Below are 27,798 nucleotides of genomic sequence, written 5' to 3' on the forward strand. Positions count from 1 at the left end.
AGCAGAAGCGATATAAAATGCCGAATAGCACAAGCGAAACGAGCCTTCAGTAAGAAATATAATTTGTTTACATCAAAAATTATGTTAAATGTCAGGAAAAGATTTTTGAAAGTATATGTTTGGAGTGTCGCTTTATATGGAAGTGAAACTTGGACAATCGGAGTATCTGAGAAGAAAAGATTAGAAGCTTTTGAAATGTGGTGCTATAGAAGAATGTTAAAAATCAGATGGGTGGATAAAGTGACAAATGAAGAGGTATTGCGGCAAATAGATGAAGAAAGAAGCATTTGGAAAAATATAGTTAAAGAAGAGACAGACTTATAGGCCACATACTAAGGCATCCTGGAATAGTCGCTTTAATATTGGAAGGACAGGTAGAAGGAAAAAATTGTGTAGGCAGGCCATGTTTGGAATATGTAAAACAAATTGTTAGGGATGTAGGATGTAGAGGGTATACTGAAATGAAACGACTGGCACTAGATAGGGAATCTTGGAGAGCTGCATCAAACCAGTCAAATGACTGAAGACAAAAAAAATGTTTTTTTGAGGGTATGAAAATAACTTTCATCATCATTTTGTCATACATTTACAACCTTTAGTATCTTTTTACCTTTTTTTATTTTCATTAAAAAAAGGGCATGACACATCTATTTTTATCATTTAAATGATATATAACCTAGAATGAAAATAACTTTTTTATTGCCGAAAGTATGTTTTCAAAACAGTTTTATTTGCTACGTTTTATGATTTTTGTAAAAAGAAAAACTATAAAAAATTAAAGCATATGAAATTAAAGTCGCTTAAGGCTACATTTTAAAGCAATATTATTCAATTTTCTAATTATTAAACTACAGACTTTGGAAAAAATGAGAAAACAAGATGAAGTGATTTAAAGTATATTTAACATTTTGTAATTTTTATAATTCACGAATTTATTCGCAAATAATAAGTGCCAAAGTATCTTAAGTAAGTTTTACTAAAAATTAAGCAAAACTATAAACCTCTGAAATTAAAGAAGCCGGCAATTTTTCGATTCAATAATTTTAATTTTTTGTCATGGGTGACGGGACTTTTTTATTGATTAAAATATTCCCTAAAATTGATGTTAAATAAATTTTTTTTAAATTCAATTTTTTTTTTAACAATTTGGTGGGAGGGTTTATCAAAATGCATTTTGAAGATTAAGTTTTATACTGAGAAATTTCTTTTTTCATTTTGGGGGCTCCCAAACTTAAGGGAAGCATTCAGATAAAATTAATTATTAAACTAATAATCTCGAAATGGTAATAATAAATTTAAAAAAGTAAGTTTTTAAAATTGTTAAAATAAGCTGACAACACAGCTGTAGGACTTTCCCGTCACGCGGCTTAAACACGCATGCACACAACTTAATTTAGCACATCAGTGCTACACTAGCGCTCCTTGTGGTGACAGGAAGTACTATTGACACAGTTTGGTAGTATACGCACTTAGTCGCTAGTTTATAATATTTTTTTTGGAGAGGGTGGGTGCGATTTAGCAAATTTTTTTTTTAAAATATTATTTTTAATTAATAAACGCGGCTAAGAAAATTAAGATTAGGTAAAATCTTGAGATACTGAGGGTGACCTTGCTCTACAGCCCCATCTCCTTGAACTTTTAAGTTAAAAATTTAATGGCATAAGTGCCCGATATATAGAAGTAATCTGACTAAATTTGGTCAAATCGGTAGAGTAGTTCTCGATATATAAGGTGATTTAGAGTGTGAAACCGAACACACATATACGTACATACGAACACCCGGTCAATTTCCATGCGATTTTTTGGGTTTCTTGAGTGTTAAAACGTCAAGATCCGGTGAAAACCGCATATGCCGAAGTTGGACCGATTGTAATACTTTTCCTTCTATTTTTATAGCTCTGCTATAGCGCTAGGCGAGAAAGTAATACTGAGGTATAGCAATAATTCTATTAAAGAGCTATAATTTTCTAGAAAGGGATGAAAAGTTTTGGTCAGTCTTTTTCTCTAAAAATAAGAAAGAGTAAGGGCTAACAAAAAATTAAGATTTTTACATTTTAAATGCAATGATTGTCTTGCGAGATGGATTTCAATTATTTAAAATTAAAAAAAATATATATATATTTTTTTACCACAGACCACTGGAGTGAGATGTTTATAGTAGTTTGAAAACCAATCGATTTAGAAAATAAACATGCAAAAAAATTTCCTCAACTTCTTTACCGTAGAAAAATTGAAGCATGTCAAACCTCATGAATAAGCAATAAATCTGATATTGTAACTTTAACTTCCAGCGAGTAAAATATATATATGTACGTTTATATTTAAGAAGTTTAATAATGTTAATTGTTTTTTCCTTTGTATTAAATTTAATATAAGTAACATTTTATACTATTATTAGGTAAATATATGTTAACGTTAAGATGTAGAAATTCGCGCATGCGATCTGGTAATTTAGTAAGAAACTTTGTGTGGAAGGGGAAAGTTAGTTTTTCCTCCGGCTGAAGGACACTCACTCTGGATATGTAAGATACAGCATTAAAAAATTTAAGCTCGGTAAACATGTGTACCGTACGAGTGTCGGAAAGTGAATAAAAAAAAAAAAAGAAAAAAAGTAAAATATATGTGAAAGTAATTTTCTTTATATAATGTTGTGATTATTCAGTTAATATCGAAAGGTGAATCCAGTAATAAAAGTATTAATATGATCGGAAAAACTCCCAGCAACTAATTTACATAAAAATGGAAGCATTAAAAGATGAGTTCAAAGGAAAGGAAACTACGCCTGTTGGTAATAAGTCAAAACATTAAAGCACCTAAAATCAGGTAACATCTTACATATTAAATATTGTGACATGGCTGTATTTTGACTTCATATTAACAACGGTTTTGCTATCGATGTTTCGACCAACAAAATCTTAAAGTGCAAAAGATCTGTTAACATTTCCATTCCGTGGAATTATATTTTTCTTCGCAAGTTTGACTTCAGTTTTCAAGATAGACTATATATTTTTTTTATTTTAAATTTTAATCAACGCTTTTGTTAAAATTCGGACTTTTGATTTAAATAAAAAACAAAGACTTTAACATATTATGGAAATTTCTTTGTCGTGTAAATAAAATTAATTTAATGTTCAATTCTCATATGCAAATTGCTGGCCAGTCAACCATATTGTAAATTACATTATTCAATATACAGACCTGTTAAATGTTTATTATTATTTTAACATATTTAATGTTAATAAAATTTTATTCATACATTAAAATTTCTTAGCGTTTTATTGTATTTCATTTAAAAAATCTAATTCATTTACTTAATGTAAGTTTTTTTTCTATTTACAGATATTAATCTCGCGTATATTTTCAGTATTTTAGTCGTTATTTTTGTTTAACCGTTGCAACTTAATTTCATATGTTTTAGTCTCAACGTAATTCAAAGTCATAATTTTATATAACTATTTAAATTTTTTTTTGTGTCGTTCTTGGCTCATCATTGGAGCAGGGGGGAGCGTGGTTGGTCAAGAACGACGCAAAATATAGATAAAAAAAGAAAAATACACTGGAGAGAGGTGAATATTAAATAACATTTTTTGATAATTTGTGATCTTGATAAAAAAACTTTTGTAAAAAATTTTTTGCTCAAGTACCCAAGTAAAGATTTAATTTTATTTCACTTTTTTCCAATTTTTACAAAACTTTAATACATCCCTCCCCGATGGTAGTACCTGTCTACCAAGTTTGAAGAAAATCGGTCGACGGGTCCAGAGTTATAAGACCAAGTACAGAGTAACATGCATACATACATACGCACAAATGTCGGCCGTCTGACGAAAACTTTTTTTTGGACTTGGGAGCATTGGAATACAAATTTATTTCGCAGATTTACAGTTTATTTAAATCAATTTTTTTTATTGAAAATTAAAGTCTGCTTAAAATATAAAACTTAAAAAAAGGCAGTTAAGAAATTTTTCTTTGATTTGTATATTTCCTGCTGTTGCTATAGCCACATATATCGCTACAGCCGGGAAAGTACATATATTTTACGTTTTCTGTATAAAAATGAAATTAGTGCGTAAACGTTTTCCTTTAAAATATAATATTTATGGTCTTTTTCAAAACGTAAACTTTAAATAAGTAATAAGAGTATATGTAAAAATAGAGAGAAAAAAATAAATACGACGTAAAGGGCGAGCCCGGCTTTGAATATTTGATGTTCTCACAACTAAACGGTTATTTTCGAAGTAAATAAATATTTAACAGAATTTATATTTTTATACAGTTTTACAGCCCAGTTCTGTTTAGTCGAGTTTAATCTTTTCGTAAGAAATGTTATAAAGACAAGAATTTGTTACTTTTGGTTCATACTCCTATACTAATTTTTTTTGTTTAATAAAAAATTCTATATATATAATTAAAATTTTCTTGTAATATAAACGTAATCACTTTTACATCGTAGGTATATTTTTATAATTTTTTTTTAATTTAGAGGCTAAATTTTCATAATAATTTTAGTGTTTTTAACCGAACTAAAAAATAAGGTATAAGATGAACATAAGATAATGCAAGGTTCGTAGCTTTTTATTGAATTTGTGTTTATAATATAGTTAGAAAAAAAATTGCCCGGTTGAAATTAATATTTCGTTGGCAAATCATCCTCATTATATAATTATATTTTATTGTATTATTTACCGGAGTGAGTTTGAATTCATAATATTTTTTCTAATATCTTCTGGATCATCCGAATTTTAACAAACATTAAAATATTAATTTAACGACTGCGAAATATACTATTAACATTATTTCTAGAGTAGCCAGACCATTTATGATGAACATTTATTTATGATTTGTTAAGAGAATGTATTCCCCAAAAACTCAGTCTCATATTTCAATTTTTTTTTTTAATGAGATTACGGGCTCAACTGTTAGCCCAAATGGAAATCCGTAGCGTATGTAAACTGCCACGGTTAACCGGGATTCGAACCCGGGACCTACCGGTGAAAGGCCCTCTTCCACTTTCAGGGTAAAATATCATAATTACTTGATCTACTGAGATGGAAGTTTTATTTATTAACTAGTATTTATTTAATTTTTTGTATCATTATTCTAACGTCAATTCAATACCTGTTGACATTCATTACTTTTCAACTGGAGTTCAAAGAGCGCTATTTAATTTAGTTCATTTATTTAATGCCTGTTTAATTCATTTTAGTGTTATTATGTGGGTTTGGCTTAACATTTTTATTTTTCGGGACTGTTATATATATTGGTGGGTAAGTATTGCTATTGGTTAAAAAAAAATTACTTTCGGTTTTTTTTAGCTGTAGATATCTCAAAACGAGAACATTTATATTACTAATATAAAAACAATCATCTAAATATAAAAACATATATTCACACACGAGTCATTGGTAACATTTAAATCTGGTGGTTTTATTTTACGCTGGTGAGGAGAAATCGGGGGAAGCGGGATCATATCTTATGTGTCAATTTTTATGAAAATCTTACTCTTATTCATTTTGAGTACTAGGCAAAATGTAATAATCGGTTAAAAAAAATAAAATCAGCCTACCCGTAAAATATGTAATACTTTTTGTGTTTTTATTTGTTTTAAGCTTTACATTTAACATTATGATTTCCGTAAACTTATGTACTTTTCAATTTTAGTAATAATATGATACGGGTGGGGGTTACATATAATGCATAAAAAAAATTTTTTCTGATGGATATTTAGCACTATCCAAAACATTCACAAACTAACCGCACACCTAAAAAAATATATTTTTCCTTTAGAAATTAATTAATTAAAAATTAAATTAATTAGAGATTATAGTTTAATTTCTTTTCCGTAATTTAAATCTAACAATTATATTTTAAAAAAAAATTATTAGTTATATGTTACGTGATTATGCTATAATGTTACTTATGTATTCTATATAATATATACAAGTGTGTTCGTGATATTATTAGTAATAATATTCAGGGTGCATTATAATTAATAATTAAGGAAATTATTTTTAAAATTAGTGAAGGAGGTGAAAACAGGCACAAAATTGACAAACAGCTTAATTTTTGCTATCCACTTTTAACAACTATAGGCGATTCTCAGATGTTTATCGATATGAACAAGTGAGAAATCATTTTGTTATTTCGTTTAAAATAAAAAATTCAACATTTCATTTAATAAAACATAATTTGATAAAAGTAATATTTACGGACCTATTAAAGATTAAAAAAAATTACACGAAATTTCATCAAAATATCTGTCAGTTCTTAGTATATATTTTTATTTTTTTCCATCTGATCATTTTTTCCATTTATATCTTTCCATCTTTTTCTAAGTTCTCTCGGGACACTGTGTGTATAATATAATTTAGTATTTCAATTTATTTATTGTTGTTTATTTAAAACATCAGAAATTAAATCTTAATCGATTTAAAAAATATAAATACTATCTTCTGGCTTGTCTGTAGATGTTAAAATAAACGTTTATAAAAAAAAACAATTTAACAAGTGAAAACGTGCTGTCGCAAAAACAGAATTTATAGCACACTTCTAGTCGAAGAGCAGATTAATCGTGCTATTAAACATTAATTAAACGTTTTTAATAATACTTGAAAGTGGAAGTTTGGATGAAGTTTTTGATTTGATAATCTTAGATAATTTGTTATTAATTTTTCTTGTTTTTAACTTTTTTTTTAAATTCGTACTTATGATACTTAAAAAATTTCCAATTTGTTAATAAAATGTTATTATTTTTTTTAAAAATAAATTTGTTTTAGCTTATCTAATTTATTTTCATTTTTAATATATAAGTAGTATTATGTATATTATAATCGATTATATATGTATATATATAATATGCATATGTATGTATGTGTGTGCGCGCTCGCTCGCTCACACAGACACACACACACACACACACACACACACACACACACACACACACACACACACACACACACACACGCACGGGTTTTAATATGGCATCCCTTAAAGTTTTCGATTTTTTTTCTTTTCGTTTTGACCACTACGGATCACGTTTACATAACTTTGACTTGTTTTTATTTTCCCAAAAGATTTTAATTCTTTTGCTCTGTTGTCGCCTTTCTTCCGTTCATCTGTTCAGGTTTATATCCATCCTTTTCGTTTTCTCTGGAAACTTAGATTTTCGAATCACTTTTCTAAATTTATCTCTGTCTTTACACAGATCCTTAAAAATGTTTAATGTTTTTAGATCTGTTTCTATTTCTTTAAAGCGGTTGGTTTTTGTGGTCCTATTTATGCAGAAATTAAATATTTGTTTTTTCAATCTTTGGTTGTTCATTCTGCATAATGTCCATAAAATGTAATCTTCTTTTCTGGATTAAGTTCCCTATTTTTTCTGTGTATTTATAAATTTCTTTTCCATTTTTCAATTTGTAAATTCCATCTTCAAATTTTGGTCCGTAAATTTTTCTTAAAATTCTTTATTCTACTTTTGCTATTTTTTCTGAAAAAAATAGCCGACATTCTGCCTCATACAGTGTTGCTGGTAGGACTACGGTTTTGTAGTGCCTCAATTTGGAGTTATATGGCAGGGAATTTTTATTGTAAATGTTCTTCGTGAAATGATAGGCGATTTCCATTCTTCGTACTACATTCTTCATCCAAATATTTTAATTTACATTCAGTGTTACAATTTCTCCCAAATATTTACATTTTTGAACTCTACTTATTTCTTTGTTGTCGGAAATTTTAGGGTTTCAGTTATAACTCTGTCATTTGAAAAAAAATTAATTTTTCAATAAGAAATTTGAAGACCAGTTTTGCTTGCTCATTTGCTTAGTTTTTGAATTTTGATTTTAGCCTCATCTGTATCTCTTGCGAAAATTTAATATCATCTGCGAAGGCCAGAATGTTTGTATTTATAAATTTGGTTTTATTGCCTATTTTTATATTTTTGTATGTGTTTAACTTTTTAAGTTTTTTCTTCTATTCTCTTATATTTTTTAAGAACACAATTAAAGAGATTGGAGACAGTCCATCTCCTTGCCTTACTGCAATTTTAATTTCGAATGGTTTTGAAAGTTCCCCTAAGAATTTCACTTTTGATTATCTGTTAATGTTTATTTTATAATGTTTATTGTTTTGGGATCTATTTTAAATTCTTCAAGAATTTTAAACAGAGATTCCCTGTGGATGGATCGCAGGCTTTCTTAAAATCCATAAAAATTGTAACTAATTTTTAGTTTTTAATTTTTTTGGTATAGTAAAATTTGTTTTAGGTTAAAGATTAGCTCTGCACAACATATTTCAGGTTTAAATCAACCTTGATATTTTCCGATTTCTTTTCTATTGTCGGTTGTATTTTAGTTAACAATATTTTAGAAAAAACTTTGTATGGGACTGAAAACAGTGAAATTCCACTTTAGTTGTTTGTTTTTATTTCATTTTTTGTGGAGGGGATTTATTAAAGCGTTTTACCAATCTTCCGGAATTCTTTCTGTTTCCCAAATTTATTTTAAGATTCTTTCCAGTTTAACGCTCAGTTTATCGTTGGCATATTTTAACATTTCTGCAACTATACTCTCTTCTCCACATGTTTTATGATTTTTAAGTGATTTTGTTATTTTTTCTATTTCCTCTGAGTTTGGTGGTTGGGAAGTTTGGGAGTTTCGATTATTTTCCTAGAACTTACAGGTTTCTTTAGGGTCGGAGCAATTCAGCAAGTTTTCAAAATATTTAGCTAACTGTATTAGATTTTCTTCATTACTAATTATAAGATCTACTTTTTCATTCCTAAAGTTAGTAGAAATTGATTTAAAGCCTGATAATTTGAATTTAAAAATTTGGTAAAAATTTCTCGTATTATTTTTAGCAAACCTTTCTTTTAAAATTTTACATTTCTGTTTTTCATAATTTCTTTTTTGACATCTAACGATTTTAGAAATTTTTTTTTAATTTTATTCAAATTTCAGTGTTTTCTTTTGGAGGGTTAGAATTATCATTTTTCCATATTTTTTTTTCTGTTTCGAAGAGGATCTTCACAGACATTATTCCACCAAATATGTTTTTTTTTTTTTTTAACTTTGGAGAAAGTCTGTTTTCCCGGCTCTATTATTTTATTTTTAAGTTTATTTCTATCTTTATCTTTGATCTCTGCAATTTTGATTTTAAATTTTTCGATAGTTTCTTCTTCTAATTTAGTTTTTGGACGTTAAACTTTTAATATTATTTGGTTTTCTTTTAATTTTGATTTTGGGAAGAAATCTTGATTTTGTTTGGCACAAATAGTCTGAACAAAATTCAATTATCTTACTTTTACGTTTAAGATTTCTGTTACCTTTAGAGATTGTAACATGTTTTACATTTTTTTGGGATAATAAATAACAACAACAACTATAATAATAATAATACGCAACAGGTGCTTTCCGCACAAGTCCGGCGGCTAGTCTGATGTCTGAAGCCGGAATAATGCCACTACATTATAGAAGAGAGATCCTCTTGTTAAGATATGCAGCAAATATATGGGCTTTCCCTGCTCATATAAATAATAAATTGTTTACGAATCATCCCATGGCTGCATTATACGAACGTCGTGCTACCTATTCCAGACCAGCCGGAATTAGGTACCACGAATTAAGAAGAAGAAGAAAATATGAAATTGCTATACCAGAAACTCTAGCAATTTCTACTAGAGAAATACCGCCATGGCTCTTGCCAGCGGTAAATGTAAGGTTGGATCTCTCTCAAGGAGAAATAAAAAAGAAACCAGCAGTGATCATCCAGCAGGAATTTTTGGCAACCGTCAGTAATTATGAAGAACATATTAGAATTTATACTGACGGTTCTAAAACCGAACATGGTGTTGGATGCTCGATATATGTAAATGAAGAAGCCCACTTTTGGAGACTGCCAGATGTGGCCAGTGTCTACACGGCAGAACTCACTGCAATTCAGCAAGCTCTTCGCTACACTGAACACTATTGCGAAGAGAGAGTGCTAATATGTTCCGATTCATTAAGTGCTCTCGTTGCAATTCGGAACAAGAACATTAAGGATGTCCTAATTGCAAACATCCTGTCCATTTTATACGTACTAAAACAACGAGGACAGCGATGCGTATTTGTATGGACTCCGGGGCATGCTGGTATTACAGGTAATGAAATCGCAGACGAAGCTGCCAGAAAGGCAACAGTCTGCGATGATTTGGATGCATTTCCTGTAAGAGTGGCAGATGTTAAAAACCGTCTAACAAACATAGTAAGAAACAAGTGGAACGCTGAATGGAGGAGTTTATATACAAAATTAAACTCAGTTAAAACTTCTCCTTATAAATGGAAAAGCGACTTTAAGTTGACTCGCCGTGAACAAGTAGCGGTGACCAGACTTAGAATCGGTCACACGCGATTAACAAATTTATATTTGTTAACCGGCGAAGTGAGACCAATGTGCGGTGTTTGTAATAAAACACTGACAATCAAGCATCTAATAGAAGAGTGTACCATATATGAGGACCTCAGAAAGAGGTTCCGTCTTACAAATAATATTAGTGCTGATCTGGATAATGGAAATGAAGAAAATATAGTTGCATTTTTACACGCCAGTGGACTTCTTAAAAGTCTATAAAATGGAAGTTTAAAGCTGTGGTAAAAGATACTCTAAGCGGTAGTTTTATATATACATATAAGGGAGTCTCGAAGCGTGGCACGTATAGTGACGGGAGGTAGCCCTCTTGCCTAGGCCATTTTGGCTCACCTACATTCAAGAGCAGTGAGTCGGGGTGTGTCCGATGATGGCATGGGGGACCCTCAAGGGTGGATTGAGGGCGCGAGGCTATGGGTGTACGCCGTGCATGCCTATGGCCTGATATAAGAAGGATTCAACTGCCACGGCCCCCTGGCACGACTGATATACTGCTCAACGGCGGTTCTGGTCGCCCCGAGGGTGCTTAAGCAAACTATAAATGAGACTTCGTAGAAGAAAGAAAGATATGGTATTGATTAGTTTAATTTTAATTTTAAGTTCATGGTCTTTTGAGAACCTATCTCAAATTTTAATATTGGGGCCCTTTACACCCCGTAAGTGTTTGTGATTGTCCTTGTCTTTCATGTTTTAATGTTTATTGTGAAGTTTGTGTTTTTAAATAAAATATAAGGGCCCTTTACACCCTTACATATGACGATCCTGATGGAGATAATAATTTCTTTTAAAGAATGTGACGAGGGCTAATGACCTTAGCAGTCGATGCCCGTAAAAATTCAGTTAAAAAAAAAAAAAAAAAAAAAAAAAAAATAATAATACGCATTTCAGTAATTTATGTGTTAGCTGAACATGTATAAAATATTGAAAAAAATAATTGATTGGTTAGTTGGTGGTCTTTCAGGATTACAGGAAATATATTAGTTACGCACGATAACTTTACTGAGCATTTGAACCTTAATAATTAATTCACTTCATAATAGTAAAAAAAAGCGACAGTCTATTTTAGAACTCCATCACTTTTCTATTAACCTCATTTATCTTCGAAATAAATGAAAATAAAAGTAAGCTTTTTCAGTTCTTTTTAAACTTGAAACGAATTTATTCACATTTGTAAGGTACAAAAAATAATTAAAAAAGTAAAAAGATTTATTAACATGTTCTCTGATTTTTCTCGCCCAATTTAGAGTAATCCAGTTTTCCGCTATTGTCCAAATAATAGCTGTTATATTGGAAATGGCTAGTTTTAATGAAAAAAAAGCTGGTATATTCCTTTTGATAAGCTGAATAAAAAATATATGCAATAGTAAAATGAAGCTATTATTTCGACAGGGATGAAGTCGTATTTAAAAAAAAATTACCCGATCTAATCTAATCTAACACCATAATCTAATTTTAATTTTTTATCTTTTAAATAGCTATTTCTTACTGTCTTTAAATTGTTTTTAGTTAGAACTCATTTATGGAAATTTTCTCATTTAGAAAAAATAGCCCGCGTCAAATTTTTTGTGGTCCACGGACTAAAACAATTGATTAAATACTAAAGTATTTATAAAATAATTAAAATTTAAAGCCCTGGATATGTCTTATTTAATTTCATTCATTGTTTGTCGAATTTTTAATAAATAAATTGAAGTAGCAAACTCCAACTGAATTTAGTGAATACATATTAAGTTAAAGAGTTGTTTTTGCCAAATGGGAACTCATCTTTTCTTTCCAAAAAACTTTTAACTAAGCAACCTTTTAAATAAACGGTTTATCAATTAATAAGTTATTTTTATTATTACCAACCGGGTTGATCTAGTGGTAAACTCGTCGTAATAAATCAAATGATTTCGAAGTCGAAGTTTTCAAGTTCAAATCCTAATAAAGGTAAATCGTGGATACCGGTGTTCTTTGGTGGTTCGGTTTTAATTAATCACAAGTTAAGGCCGACCATCAGGAATGGTCGGTCTGAGTTTGTTCAAGACTACACATTTACCGGTACAGTAGTTACATTACACTGAGAAGTCGCTGATGACTTTAATTATTGATGCGACTATAAATAAAAGTATTAAAAAAAACTATTTCACAAAAAAGGATTTAAATACTGTTACATAAATAAAATTAGAAAATCATATGTAATCTAAAACTATATTGAGGTGCGTTCTTTCGGCTTAAAAACAATAGTTTAGTAAAAGCAACATAAATTGGAGGCTTGATTAAGATATTGGTATTACTGGTTTGTTTATTAAAAAAAAAATTTTTATGAGCTCAACTTCTATGGACATTAGCTCAAATGGTGATTTGTAGCGTATAAAAAATGCCATGCCTATCCGGGGTTCGAACCCGGGACCCCATGAGCAGAGGCCTAGATGCTACCACTTCGCAACGGGGATCGGCAATACTGGTTTGTGGCTCCCGTGTCGGTACAGGTTAGGAATATTGACCGGAGGGTAAAGCTTGAAGACCACTGGCTACTTTACCTTAGTTTTATCAAAAACCGGTTTGGAATTTTCAAAGCCAAGTATAAAAAAGAAAATTTTACACTGGAGAAAATAAAACTTTTTCGATTTAAACTTAAAATTGATTTAAATAACATCTGATCTTATGAAATACCTAACGGTCAAGTAATAATTATATGCAGTCTAACAACACGCATTAAACTTTTTATTAAAATTAATTTCTCACACAAAATATAACAGTAATTATTTGTATCCCTTTTATAAAAAAATAAGCACGAAAGAAAAGTTTATTTATGTTAAAACTAGTTATAATAACTCTACGTTTCAGACAAGTAAATTAATATGTCTAAAAAATGTCAAACTATTGCCGTAGGTGCTGTTCTGCGATCAGAATATAAACTAGAAAAAGTTCCAATTAATAAAATCAAAAAAAGAAGATTAAAGAAATAATAATATTTTATAAAAAAGATTTAACTATATTTTTAATTAGTTATTACTAGAATGACATTTAAAAAATAAAATACAACAGAAAGATTTCTTTTTTTCATTTTTATAAGCTGTAATACTGTACTAGTTGGAATATTTTGCAAATATTGACATTTTTTATTGTAGGGATTAAAAAAAGGCTAAATACATAGAGTTGTAGAGGTGTCCTATTTGCATCTCTGTGGGGCTCCCCATCATTACCAACGACTATATCAATATTCCGTTCTTTTTAAAATTGCATTCAATTTTCAGAAGCAACAAAAAACTTAATGAAATATTGCAAAAAACCTTTTTGCAGATAATATAATTTTTTAATTGCTAACAAATGTGCCTAAGAAAAATAAGACCTTAATTAGGTGAAATCTCGAAATACTGAGGGTGACCTTGCTCTACAGCCTCACCCCCTTCACCTTTTAAGTTGAAAATTTAATGGCATCAATGCCCCATATATAGACGTAATCTGACCAAGTTTGGTCAAAATCGGTCGACTAGTTCTGGAAATATAAAGTGTTAAACACCGAATACACACACGTACATGCGAACATTTCCATCCGATTTTTGTGTTTTTGGGTTCCTTAGATGTCAAAACGTAAATAAACGCAATTAAACATGTGATAACGTGAGCGAACTATCGTGCGGCAGGTACATGGAGGAGGAGAAGGCGTATTCTACTGGTGATCCTCTTAGACATCAAAAATGCGTTTAACAGCGTCCCGTGGCGTGTAGTAATTTGTGAGTTGCGAAGGACAGGCCTCAGTGATTCCACCTTGTCAGTTATCAACAATTACTTTAAGGCCAGACTTATTAGGGCGGACACTGAGGAAGGAGCAATCGTGTTTAATATGTACGGGGGGGTACCGCAGGGCTTGGTCTTAGGACCGTTGATGTGGAACGTAGCGTATGACTGTCTCCTAAGGATGAAACTTCCAGGAGATGCACAGGTGGTCGCATACGCCGACGATCTAGCCCTGTTGGTATCAGAACGCACCGAGGACTTGGTAGAGAGGACAATGACGCAGTGGAGAGAATAAGTGCATGGCTTTGGGGAAGGGGCTTACAACTAGCCCCACATAAGTCTGTGGTGGCGACCCTGGCGGAACGACGGAAGCTGCGAAGGATGGAAGTTCAGGTGGACGGCCATACGCTTCAGGACACCAGAGGTGTAAATACCTGGGCGTACGGCTGGACCAGTCAAGAAGCTTCACCTGCCATGTTAAAGTGATACTGAAAGCGGAGAAGGTACTGGTAGACTTGGGAAAGACTTGAGAAGGTACTGGTAGACTTTGGGCAGCAAAGACGGGGTACGGGCGAGTAGGAGAAGGATGATCTTCTAAAAAAATCTTTATTACTTCCTTGTACGAAGTAAAGGAAGTATTGTGATCGCGAAAAATTTCGGTTTTCAGATTTCAACGGAAATATGCATTTTGATCATCCCTGAATCCATTTTGAATAGTTTCGTCGTGACGTCTGTACGTACGTACGTATCAGAAATGATTAGTCGTAGGATGTTAAAATTTTGGATTTAGGACTGTTATAACATCTAGTTGTGCACCTCCCCTTTTGATTGCAATCAATTGGACCAAGAGTGCCCATAAAGCCCAAGAATATCCAAAAGATTTGGATTTTGGAATTTTTCTTATCTGCAGTTATAAGCCCTTATTGATAGATTTTTAACGATATATCATAAGTGGTACTTATTTTAATTGATTCCAGAGTTACAGCCACATTAAATTTTAATTAATGAAATATTTGGATCTTACAACGGAAGACACATCGGTTCGAAACAGACTTCATCTCCTTTTTTTAAATTAATTTTTTAACTTCTTTTTAATTTAAATATATAGATTTATTAATAATTATTTACCCGTGATTCTAAAAAAAATTGAAAATAATAATTTTAAAGAAATATGAAAAAACATAAGTTAGTAATGAAATAAATTTTATGTACTTTTAAAAATGTATATGTATAATTTAATATTAACATCTCTTAATCTTTTTATCCTGTTTTTTGTTTTAACATTTTCTTCCTGTCTATATTTATCATCTTCTCTTAATTTTTTTATTCTTAACATTTTCTTCCTCTTCAAATTCATCTTCTTGTCGTTTTTTGAGGTATATTTCTTCATGTTATCTTTCTTTTTCCTGTATGATTGTTTCTTTTTCATTTTTGATTATTCACCAAATAATCCAGTAATAAAAACTGAATATCTTACATCGAAAGGTCGAAATTAACATTTGTAACATTCAGTATACAGGAGTTCACTGAACGGAATAGTTTAATTATTATTAACTTTTATTTATATAACACACCAGAAATCTGAAACCTTTGTTAATCAGCAACTCACGAAGATATGAATAAAACTGTTCTATTAATACGAGTGATAAAGAGACTTTTACTCTATCTTAATATTTCATGTAAGATTGTTGAATTAATAACACTGGTCAACATGATTTTTGTCTCACGATTACCTATAGGTGTACTTAATACAGTCTTTATCCTGTTTGCAAATATGTATTCGGAATTTCTCCATCATCCACAATTCTTTATTATTTTAATTTTTGTAAATATTTTATAACGTTTTTTCGTCCATTGTCAAGTAAAAGCTTCTAGAGCATTGTAAATATGATGGAACCAAATCAGCTAACTCAAAGGGTAGCGTTACTACTGTTGTGCAGGTTCAGACGTGTATAGACCTGTACAAACGTGATCTAGTGAGCGCACATTCATCAGAACGATGCCAGTTGTGAGATAGTAGTGAACCAGTAAACACGTCATGGCGAGTGCTTTGTGTGTTTGAATTATTGTGTATTACATATTTATAATAACTAGTCGTTAGTTACAAAATGCCTAGAGTTTGTTTAAATCATCCTAACAATTTCTGTTATGTATGTGGTGAAATAAAATAGTGTTATGAACTTTATTTTGGGAGTAAAGTCAGGGACCAAAAAATGGCCTGGGCCCCATATATATCTGTTGTTTATCGTGTTCTAGGCTTCTTACTGCATGGTAAAATGACACACGCCACATGCCATTTGCTATCCCTATGATTTGGAGAGAACTCAAATCATTCTTTTGATTGTTATTTCTGTTAACAAACATTAAAGGGATTACGTCAAAATCAAAACATACAGTAGCGTTCCCTAACTTGCAATCTGCAATGAGACCAGTTCCACACTGCGAAGAATTGCCCATACCAAAGCCTCCAGAACATGTGACATTAGATGAAGAGAGCTCAGAGTCTGATGGAAGTAAGGAAGAAAAAGAAACTGATTCTGGTGATACAATTTTTTAACAAAGCAGTTCATCTTAACCTCATTTACTGGCTCAAGAAAATCTTAACGATTTCATACGAAATTTAAAGTTATCCAAAAAAAAGTGTGAAATGCTTGCTTTCCGGCTAAAAGGATGGAATCTTCTTCAAAAAATACAAAGATATGTACTTATCGTAATCGTCAATCTGAATTTAAAGACTATTTTTCTAAAGAAAATGGCTTAGTGTTTTGTAATGACATTTCTTCTATTATGGAGAGACTTTGTAATGAACATAACCCAACAGATTGGCGCATGTTCATTGATTCCTCTAAAATTAGTTTAAAAGCTGTATTCTGCATAATAGCAATAAATTCCCATCAGTACCTGTGGTTCGCTGTGCTACTATGAAAGAAACATATGAAAACTTTAAATTTATATTGGAAAAGCTTCAATATGTAGTGTATGAATGGAATATTTGTGGTGATTTGAATGTAATTACACTTATTCTTGATCTGAAGCTTGGTTACATAAAGTACTGTTTAAAAAACAACACTTCTTTGTGTAATCGCAAATGTTACACTATCCCATTCACAGAAATAGAATCCCTGGGGCAGAAAAAACACTTCATTAGAAAAGAATGGCCTAAACGCGAATCACTCATTCCTGAACAGAAAAATATGAAACATGACCCATTGTATAATCCAAAAAATGCGTATCTAGCTCCATTACATATCAAACTAGGATTAATGAAGAATCTCGTCAAGGCCATGGACAATACTCCTGGTTTAATGTACTTAAAACTGAAGTTTTCTAAAATTAATGATGCAAAAATTAAAGAAGGAATATTTGTGGGTCCACAAATACGATCACTAATGCATGATGAAAAGTTTGAGAAACTTTTGAATTTTGAAGAAAGCAGTTTGGTAAGCATTCAAAAATGTCCCCTACAAGTGGGGGAGTGTCGGACTCGCACGGGTTCGGCTAGATGTTGTTAAGAGCCTACGTTTGCCCGCATCCTACCGACTAAAACTCCTGTCTCACCACCCCTTACCACAGAGACTCGGTCTTTCGTTTTCCCAGAGCACGAGGGGTCCCTGATCATTCATCAAAAGGGGCCCAACTCGGCGAGCCGCAATCACCTGAGCAGGGCTGCCCTCGGAAATCCCTACTTAACAGTTCCTACTCGCTGTCCCATTCCCTGATCTTCCTTTCTTTAGTACCGATAATTTTAGTTACCATGTTTACCACTAATTCCCAATTACGCCTTCCTGTCATCGTGAACCTCTTCCAGAACTAGCCTAGCCAGACCCAGATTTTGTCTGACTTCATCCCATTTATTATATGAGTAAATCGTACGTTCAACCGAATCAAATTCCTCGAAATATCTGCATGCTGGGGTTTCACGCTTGCCAAACCGGTGTAGGTGGCCTCGAACTCTCCGTGCCCCGTCAAAAGCTGGGAGAGATAGAAGCCCACCTCACCAAAACCCCTCTGCACTCATACACCAATAATTAAATTCTCTTTGTCCAACTGGCTGTTTTTGAGGCTTCCCACGAGGTTTGCCAGTCAGTAAATAAAAGTCTTCTAGCCTCGTTTTGGGTATTCCATTATAAATCCTATGCAGCAATTGTGCCCGAAGTTTAACAAGAGGTACGCCTAATATAACCTCTATTGCATTTCTTGAAACTGTTTTGTAAGATGATATTTCAAAGGCCTCTGCCCACACTGGCACCGTTTAATATATGATGGATGTTACAACCGATAGTATAAGCCTTCTTGATGAGCGCGGCCCTCTATGATTACTCATTAACCTAACTTGAATCACTGACTTCTTTCCGCTCGATCACTGACTTTGTTAAAATGTACATTAAAAGTTCCTAAAATTAGGAAACGGATTTTTAATTTTTTTAATTGAAGATTCCAAAATCTAATTATATTTTTCTAAAACCTTGTAAAATAATCGATGATAGTCCGTCTGCTTGTACGTATGACTGTTTTGATCAGAGATATTTCGGATATTTCGCCCATGGACTTTATTTTGGGACTGGTATTGCTGGAAGATTCTTCAATTAATTTCCTGGTTTTATAATCGATTCTGAATTCTTCTAGGGTATTAAATAAAGCTTTTCTGTCTTTCGAATTATAGGCATTCTTAAAATCCACAAATGTTACTACATACTTACTTGTCGATATATTTTTTTTATGTCTAATCATATTTTTCAGATTGAGGATTTGTTACAAGCAGGATCTACTTTTTCTACAGCCTCTTCGATTTTCTTCTAAATTTTACAAATGTCTATTATTGTTCAAATATTCATAATCTAAACAAAGCTCTTCATTCTTTGTATTATAACTAATTTTACAATTTTTTGTTTTGTTTTTAGATTTCACGTAGTTAAAAACATAAAAATGATATAAAGGATCAAAAAAGGTTAAAAATGTATGAATTAAAAAAATACGCTTAATATTAGCAATAATGAAATATATTAAAATACCAATTTACAAATTATTAACTGGACTATTGTATTTACTAGGCAGCCCAATATTCTCATCGACAGGATGTAATTTGAAAACTCCATTTAGGGCAAAATTTTTTATGACTATGTCAGTTGCAACATTATCATTAGGTGTTACAAGTATGTATTTATGTAAAAATAATAGTCATATGAGACTAATAATTTTTCAAGATATTACAGTTTTTACAATAAATGTGTTATTTTTAAGCGATTTCATTTATTCATCAAAAGCTTACAAACCATTAATAGATATAATGAGATTTTCCACAGTCGAAAACTTTAAATATATAGATAAAAATGAAAAGGATAAAATCATAGATAAAGCAGATACTATTTCATGGCTTATAATCAGGTAAGTTTAAATTTATATAATTACTGTGCACAGTCTATTCAAACGCTTTTGAAATAATACCTAACGCCGAGGTAGTATTAAATAAAAAGTAACAATATTAATTTTTTATAATGGTTTTTTCTCTGCCCTTACAGCCATCCCAACCTCCATGATGAAATCTACTCTAAACAAGGAAGCGGGATAACCTAACTACGAGCAAAAACGTGTGACAGAACAGTCATGAAAAACCTTAATATATAGCGCTTACATAACGGAACTTGTATCAGGGGGAACACAAATAAAGAAATCACAGATCTAAATTGATAAAACTTAATATCTATTGCTTAACTAGTAACATTCAACATGTGTAACACAAGACACGTATACACGTAATTATAAACAAAAATAAGCTCATTAGTACAACATGAAGTTAAAAACGTGTAATGTCACTTGTAACATTAAAACAAACAGGTAATAGTAAATAAAAATCTAACGTAAACAGTTATAAATATAAATTTCTACAAATACTTTTAAAAGAATGTCGTCATGACTAGATAGGACACGAAGTATCTTACTATATGCTACCGAAATATTTAACTTGAAACGTACTGGCAGAAGGCAGAATGTAGGCAGCTGTCCCCCCACACACAGCATCAAACTCTGATGGATTCAATTCATTTAAGAATCAACAGATAAATTCTTGAAAGCATATAACGACCCGTTAAAAACAATCTCTCATTATTTAAATTAAGGCTACGTATGCATTTTAATATTAAACAGCGAAGACCGCAACATATACCAGTGTTTCAATAGGTTATCTCGTCTACTGGCAACATATGGCACTCTGTAACCCAGCAGATTCAAATTCAAATCTACACAATCATTGATGGTCTTAAACAGGAATACAATATCCTAAATTTTTCCTCCTTTTCAAAAATATAATCCATCAATAATATTCAATAATATAATAATTCATAATTTTATGAATTGTGAGCAAGGCTAGTCTACAGCAATGCAAATTAAACAACAATATATTTTGTACCGCTTCTACTTGTTTACACAAATAGTCCTTACCGTTCTACACTATTGAGAAATACTCCGAAACCAGTGCTTTATATAAATGCAACACGGTCTTAACATTTTTTGAAATTTTTAGTACTCAGAAAAGTAATCCTACATTCCTTTGAGCCTTAGAAGTGGTGTTATCCAGTGTTTTGAGAAATAAAACTTCGAGCCGAAGGTAACGTACAGATCACAAACAATATAAAACGAATTATCCTATCATATATTTTATAGTTGTATTTTAATCATAGTTTTTCTAGAAAATGTCATGGCAACCGCTTTTCAAGATTTAATTTAATTTTATTATCTGACACCCATTTCACTATGTCATCAATGTACCGTTGAAGTATCAAATAATCATCAACGCAGTTCACTTTTGCACACAGATTGATATCATCAGCAAACGTTATCAATTTGGACCTTATGGTCTTGTAAAAATCATCGGTAAATAATATAAACATCAATATAAAATCAGTACAAACACTAAGTTAGAATCTAGAGGAACATCAGAAGTTACTCTATACTGAGTGGACAAAACACCAGACACTTTAACTAGACAGACATAGGATTGCAGCCGTTTCAAATGTTAACGCTATGATAATTCCATAGCGTTTAATCTTACTGAGAAGGGCATTACGAGCCACTAAATCAAACGATTTACTAAAATCAAAGTAGATCACTTCCTATATTCAATCTCAGGTGCTAAAAGGTCATCATATCAGCAAGGTTAGTGATCGTAGATCTTTCTAGAAGATCCTGTCTAGAATCAGTATATTTGCTCAAATAGAAATACAAATGTTGATTACCTTCTTAAACAATTTTTGTCACCGCATTTATTATAGATACAGGTCTATAATTATCAATTTCCTGACGGTTTCGCTTTTTGGGATTCAGCGATACAATAACCCGTTTTCAACTTACAGGGAATACAGCAGCTGTTAAGCTAAAATTGTACAACCACTAAGAACTGGAGCAAACAATTCTACCACACCCTTAATAATAAATGGCGGAATGCCATCAATTCCAGCCACCATACGGGGTCTCAGTTCAAGGATGCTTTCAGAACAGCGTTCACTTTTACAACTGGAGCGTCGACTACATCCATGACATAATTATTATCATCGTCACTAATACTCTGCCCGTTGTTTATTGGAGGTTGATAAATAGCTTGAAAATAGTTTTCAAAGGCCTCAGTCAGTTCTGATTGATCCATCACAATATGGCCCCGGATATTAATAGAACAAACTCCCCTAGATTTCTTCAAAAAGGAATTGATGTACTTAAACATATTTCTAGGTTTCAATTCCAGCTCATCCTCAATCTTCTTTGTCCTGTTTAAAGTGCTTCTCCTCAAAAACTCTTCACTCTTTTTCTAAGTAAAGTGAACTCTTCATAAAAAAACAGCTGCAGTCGTCCTCTTAAACTTCCTGTGCGCAGTATTCCTTCGTTTCACACATTTAACCAAATCAGCAGAAAACCAAGTTGGGTATTTTACCTTGAAAATGTGATCATTCTTTTTAATGACTTCGATCTGATTTCCATCTTTAGGTCACTACATTGACTGGATTCTTCGGTCACTTGCAGATCATGTGTAAAAGAAAACAAACTGGTAAACGGGCTTACATCTCCTTTTAAGCTGGCGATTGGGGGAAAGGATCGATGTGATAGCAGTGTAACAGAAGCTCTTTCGTTGTACACATGCCTCCTGCGATAGCAAGCATGTAATAAGATGCCATTTTTCGGTGCACGGGAGCCTTGAAAGTTTCGGTGAGTAGGGGCCTGGAGTCAGTGCAGACTGCGCATCCACTCTCTACCAGGACATATGCTGGTTCCACCGGAGTACCAGGTTGGACTTCTACGGTTGGTTACCCTAGAATGGGGTTGTACCTCAGCGGCTAACCTTGCTGCAGAAGGGACTAATTTTTCATGCTAGTTCTTGAAAAAACAAACGTGGCAGAGGGTTCACGTAAACACTCTCGTTTAGAATCAGCTGATTCGCCAGAAGCGATACGAAAAAAGTAAGGATTCAAATAGAATAAGTTATTTAAGAAGTCAAAAATATTTGACTCTTTTAGGGTATTTTTTAGCAGTAGCACACTCATCCAGATATCTTGTGATTACAAGAGAGAATAGTAACTTCCAGAGAATGGTAATTACAAACTGTGTTTGTGACTGTCGAAGAAATACGTAAGACAAAAAAAATATAGTACATAAATAAATGTTAGAACCATGTATTATGCTAAAGGGATAATAAAATCTCAACTGGAACAGGGTCGTAGACTCACTAGTAAGCTTCAAATTTCGTGGCGATACTATACACGGACAACATAAAAGTAAATACAATAGTACCATGTTTGAATTCGATTGATTAATTTTAAGTTCCACTTCTTGTAGACAGGATTATTAACTTATAAAAGTTATTTTTAACAGAAAAATTAAAAAAAATTTAGAAAGGAATCTCGTTTTTCCCTATTTAGATAACTTGCAAAATCCAAAATGGCGGAAAATTGACTAATACCTATCTCTAAAAACGATATGTAATTCCTATATAATATCGGGAGCTATATATTTGCAACTTTTCTAACGAAATAAATATTTATTTAAATTGCATTCATCCTGAAAATGAACACAAATCATTAAAAAAAAAATGTATAATCTAATAATTTATATTTTATATTTTACTTTTATATATATATATATTTTTTTTTTTACTTTAAAGATATTAATAATCCACATTCTAAAACGCAATTAAAACTTTGTTTTGTTTATAGGTATATGGTTTTAGGTATGGTATCGTACTGGGGAATTATATGTGTTGTACCATTAGTTTTAATCTTACGTCACTTAATTTATAACGAAGAAATCGATTTAAGTGATATAATTATGCCATTTCCATCGTTTAAATTATTAAGAATCGATAGCAATTTAAAAAATTATACGATTAATTTTGTTACACAAGTGATAATATATGCTGTTTCATTATTTATTATTTCGGTGTGGATGTTATTACAATCATGTACATTAGTTCATATTTCTTATGATTTGAAATTATTAAGTGACATTTTTAACAATATGGATTATTACATTGAAAAAATTAATGTACATGGTGAATATAAAATCGATTTATCGTTTTCTGAAAACGTTAAGTATAATAAAAAATTGAAAATATTCTTAAAAAATATCCATCTTCATCATTTACAAATAATAAGGTAAGAGATTATTTTTTTCAATACAATTCCTTCCTATATATATATATATATATATCTTTTTTTTAGTATTACTTACTGGGCTTGTTTTAAATTTTATATTAGGCAATCGCATAGTGAATGTAAATACTATTTTTCGTTTTTTCAGGTCAAAAATCATAAGAAATCACTAATTCTGACCCTTAATTAATGTCTAAAAAATTTCAGTACGACCTCATTTCAACGGGATAGTTGAAGTCCGACCGAAATCTTTCACTGTTTGTTTCACTCGCAAACAAATCATTTTAGAACTATGTTTATATAAACTTTTTCCCTTAGTTTTACTTGTAGAATAGGTTATGAAAGTCCCAGGAGAACTTCGTGATACACTTCATATATATATTTACAGGTGCATAAATATATATTGTCGCCCAATGGCTTCGACGGTACGTGGTACTTACTAACCTTATGGTGGCCCAGAAAAGGGCCGTTTTTGTCGTCGATTGGCTTCGACAGCTCGTTGTAATTGCTAACCTTATGGTAACCCTGAGAAGGGCTGTTGTCGTTGAATGGCTTACACGGTTCGTATTTCAAAACCTTGTGGTTGCCCTGAAAAGGGTCGTTTTTTGCGTTAGCTCTGAGAAGATCTGTTGGGTCCTGAAGCTGGTCTCCGGCGAGGTTGTGGCTCGTCCATTGAAATCCGACTGGGCTGGCTTTCCTTCAGCGGCACTGGTGCCGCAATTTTTGATGATACCTATTCGCGATCGCGGGTATGGGGCGGCGATCGCCTTCGTGGAAGAAGCAAGAAGCAGGTTCTTTACTACATATCATAATCTTAATCTCCAGACACACGTGTGTCCGGGAAGGGTTTGAGGGGACCGCGTGGCCGCAGTGAAGAAAGCATTTTTTTGTTTGTTGAGGTGGCTGTTGTGAGTATCTGTAAGAAAAGAAACAGAGCATACACACGCGGAAAAAAAACTACCGCATTCTATTGTCTTTTATCGAGACAGTATAACTTGTTGCCTTGTTTCACAATTAATACTCAAAACTTATTCACTCGCGACCCCGGAAACGTTTCTAACGCGTTTTTCCGTTTATGCTCATGCGATATGGAGGCCCCTAAGCCTGGTTTGTCGATTCTCGGCTCCCACACCGCACCATCACGGTGGTTGGTCCAGTACGGCGTGAGGCCGCTTCCTTACAACTGTCGGGGATGGGTCCTCTCGGCAGATGTCGCGGAGATGACTGTGTTCGGACACAGCCGCTCTCCCGAACAGTCTGCGCGCCTGCGCCACCCCCACCTCGGACACGGATTGCAATCTCGCATCGGATCGGAGAGTGGCGTTCCTGACGAACCAAGGAGCTCCAAATATCGTCCGCAACGCAATGTTTTGGACGGCCTCAATCTTCTTTTGAAGCGAGGAGCTCAACACTGCCCCCCATGCCGGGTAAGCATATGTCAGAATCGGCAGTACGTACAGCCGAAAAATAAGTAACTTAGTTGCCAGTGGGTACGGACTGGCACTGTTCAGCACTGGGTATAGTGGGCTCTGGCGGCCTTAGCCCTCCGGGTCACCGTTTTCTCAAAAGGGATTTTCTCCCCTGAGATTTCCAGTTGCTTGGCCGGTTTGCGTGTCTTGTATGTGAACATCACGGCCATCGATTTTTCACCGTTCGGTCGCCGATATTAAATTAGGCATGTGGTAACAATATATATAAAGAATTTCAGAACATGTTCTAAAAGCGAAAAAAAGAAAAATAATTAAATTATCATTGGTCCAAAAACGCTTCGTTTTCAAGTAGCTTGCAAAAAATTTCATTCTGATCTTTGTTCAAGGGTATAAAGAAATCTTACTGAAAATCTTGGTTCTTAAATTAAATGTTAAAGTTTATGTTCTTACATAATAAGTATTGACTGGAAAATTTGAATAAAAGAGATTCTACAACTATACAATTTTTTTTAGTTTTCATGTGCATAATAATTTCTTCAAATTTCCGGTATACACAAAATTATACAAAAAAAAAAAAAAAAAAAAAAAAAATCTGATGTGGGGACACCACATAATTTCCTTGTAGGACTATTAAACTACAGATATACATTTTTTTAAAATGAAATTACATAAAGTTTTATTTCATTAACTTCTGATATTTTTTTTATTATAATTATTGAATTATTATTTATTGTAAAGAACTTTTTTACAATCAGAAGTAAATAATAATAAAGAAATCAATATATTTAAATTAAAAAAAAGTTAAAAAAAGATGTCTGTTTTGAACCGATTGATGTGCCTTTCCCTAAGATCCAAATATTTCATTAATTAAAATTTTATTTGGCTATAACTCTGGAACCAATGGAAATTTTTTTTTTTTTTTTTTTTTTTTTTTTTTTTTTGGGCGAAAAACGAATGATCGTTATCATCGCCCGGAGAATCGATAAATAAATAAAAGTAATTAAAACTTAAAACTACTATCACAGGAAATCAAATCCGGAATGGGTGTAAAAGGCCCATTCTCGGATAACAAAAATACTAACATGTAACTTAAAACTAACTACTATGTTAAAAACTATCATATTAAAACTAAATAAAACTTAAAATTAAAAAAGGAGATAAATCTTACAACTAATATCACAGTCAGTCTTTAAAATATTAAAAAATAACTTATAAAATTTAACAAATTCCGATAAGGAGTGTAAAAGGCTCCTAATCGGATAAAAATATCAAACATTCAGAGAAAAGAAAAATATAATAAAAAAAATAAACTTATTAAAAAACTAAAAGTATTAAAAAATATAAGCAACAGTATTAAATTTTTTGTGTTAACCCTATACTACGTAAAAACATAAACATCCGGTTTAAAACCTCCTTATCATCACGCAAGATACCACGGATGTTACTAGGTAATTTAAATTTACGACGCAATGCCGCATAACATATGCAGTCCACGAGTATGTGGCGCACAGTCACGCGGCAGTTGCATCTTGCGCATAGAGGTGGTTGTCCTCTTGTAAACAGGTACTCGTGTGTGACTCTCGTATGTCCTATCCGCAATCGACAGAGAACTACTTCCTCACGCCGGGGTTTTCTGTATGAGGAGTTCCATGGTAACACAGAATCTTTAATCTGACGGAGTTTATTATCAACGGTAGCTGTCCAATCACCTTGCCACCTTGTTTTTAAAAATTGTTTTACATAGTTAATGAAATCAGAAGTAGCAACTCGGGTGGTGAAAGGAGGCTGGTTACATGCTTCTTTGGCAGCAGAATCTGCATGTTCATTACCTGGAATCCCTACGTGGCTAGGGACCCAGCAAAAACTTAATTCTGTGTTGCGATTATTCAACTCAGCGATTGCGTTATAAATTTCAATGACGATAGGATGTTTAGAATAAAAATTTTTTAAGGCATGGAGAGCACTACACGAGTCACTGCAAATAAGAATTTTTCTATATTTAGGGTTAATGATGTTTAGAGCCTTATTTATAGCATATAGTTCAGCGGTAAACACACTCGTAATACTGGGGAGACCAAACATATAAGTTCTCTCATTGACAACAAAAGCACACCCAACTGTATCGTTTTGTTTCGATCCATCAGTGTATACAACCGCGTCTGGTTTCGTCTTGGAGAGAACACACTGAAACATCTGCTGAAAGACGATAGATGGTGTTGATTGTTTATTATATGTAGTCAGGTCAAAATTAAAATTTGTGAGGTTTATTCTCCATGGAGGATATGAGCAAGGGTACATAGGAAAGAATGACGCTGTGTCAACATTTATATGCTGCAGCAGACGCCAGGTACGGACACCTACAGGTGCAGTACGACGTGGATGATCCTCATACTTTCCTAGATTAGGATTTTTAAAGACTGACTCAAGAACCAGGTGATTTGGCTGTCCTCTGAGACGAGCAAAATAAGATAATAAGAGCTGGTCTCGTCTATCCCAAAGTGATGGTTCACCACAGTCTACAAGTAAGCTTGCGACAGGACTTGATCTAAACGCGCCTGTGGCAAGCCGAAGGAAAGCATGATGTACACTATCCAGCATTTTAAGCACGGTTT

The 27,798-nt window shown here is 32.4% G+C and overlaps 1 protein-coding gene across 1 annotated transcript in view; it reads left to right on the plus strand.

Annotated features, from left to right (window-relative positions):
* The first annotated feature begins 19,029 nt into the window (after window positions 1-19,029).
* LOC142317524 (uncharacterized) overlaps window positions 19,030-27,798 on the plus strand; it is a 30,377-nt gene continuing 21,608 nt past the window's right edge. Inside the window, exons 1-2 of the mRNA XM_075354085.1 lie at window positions 19,030-19,509; window positions 23,322-23,759. Coding sequence (XP_075210200.1) covers window positions 19,118-19,509; window positions 23,322-23,759 — 830 coding nt within the window. The 5' untranslated portion in view covers window positions 19,030-19,117. The remainder of the gene's footprint in view (window positions 19,510-23,321; window positions 23,760-27,798) is intronic.

This window comes from Lycorma delicatula, chromosome 1 (assembly GCF_047948215.1).
Source record: "Lycorma delicatula isolate Av1 chromosome 1, ASM4794821v1, whole genome shotgun sequence".
NCBI classification, from domain to species: Eukaryota; Metazoa; Arthropoda; class Insecta; order Hemiptera; family Fulgoridae; genus Lycorma; species Lycorma delicatula.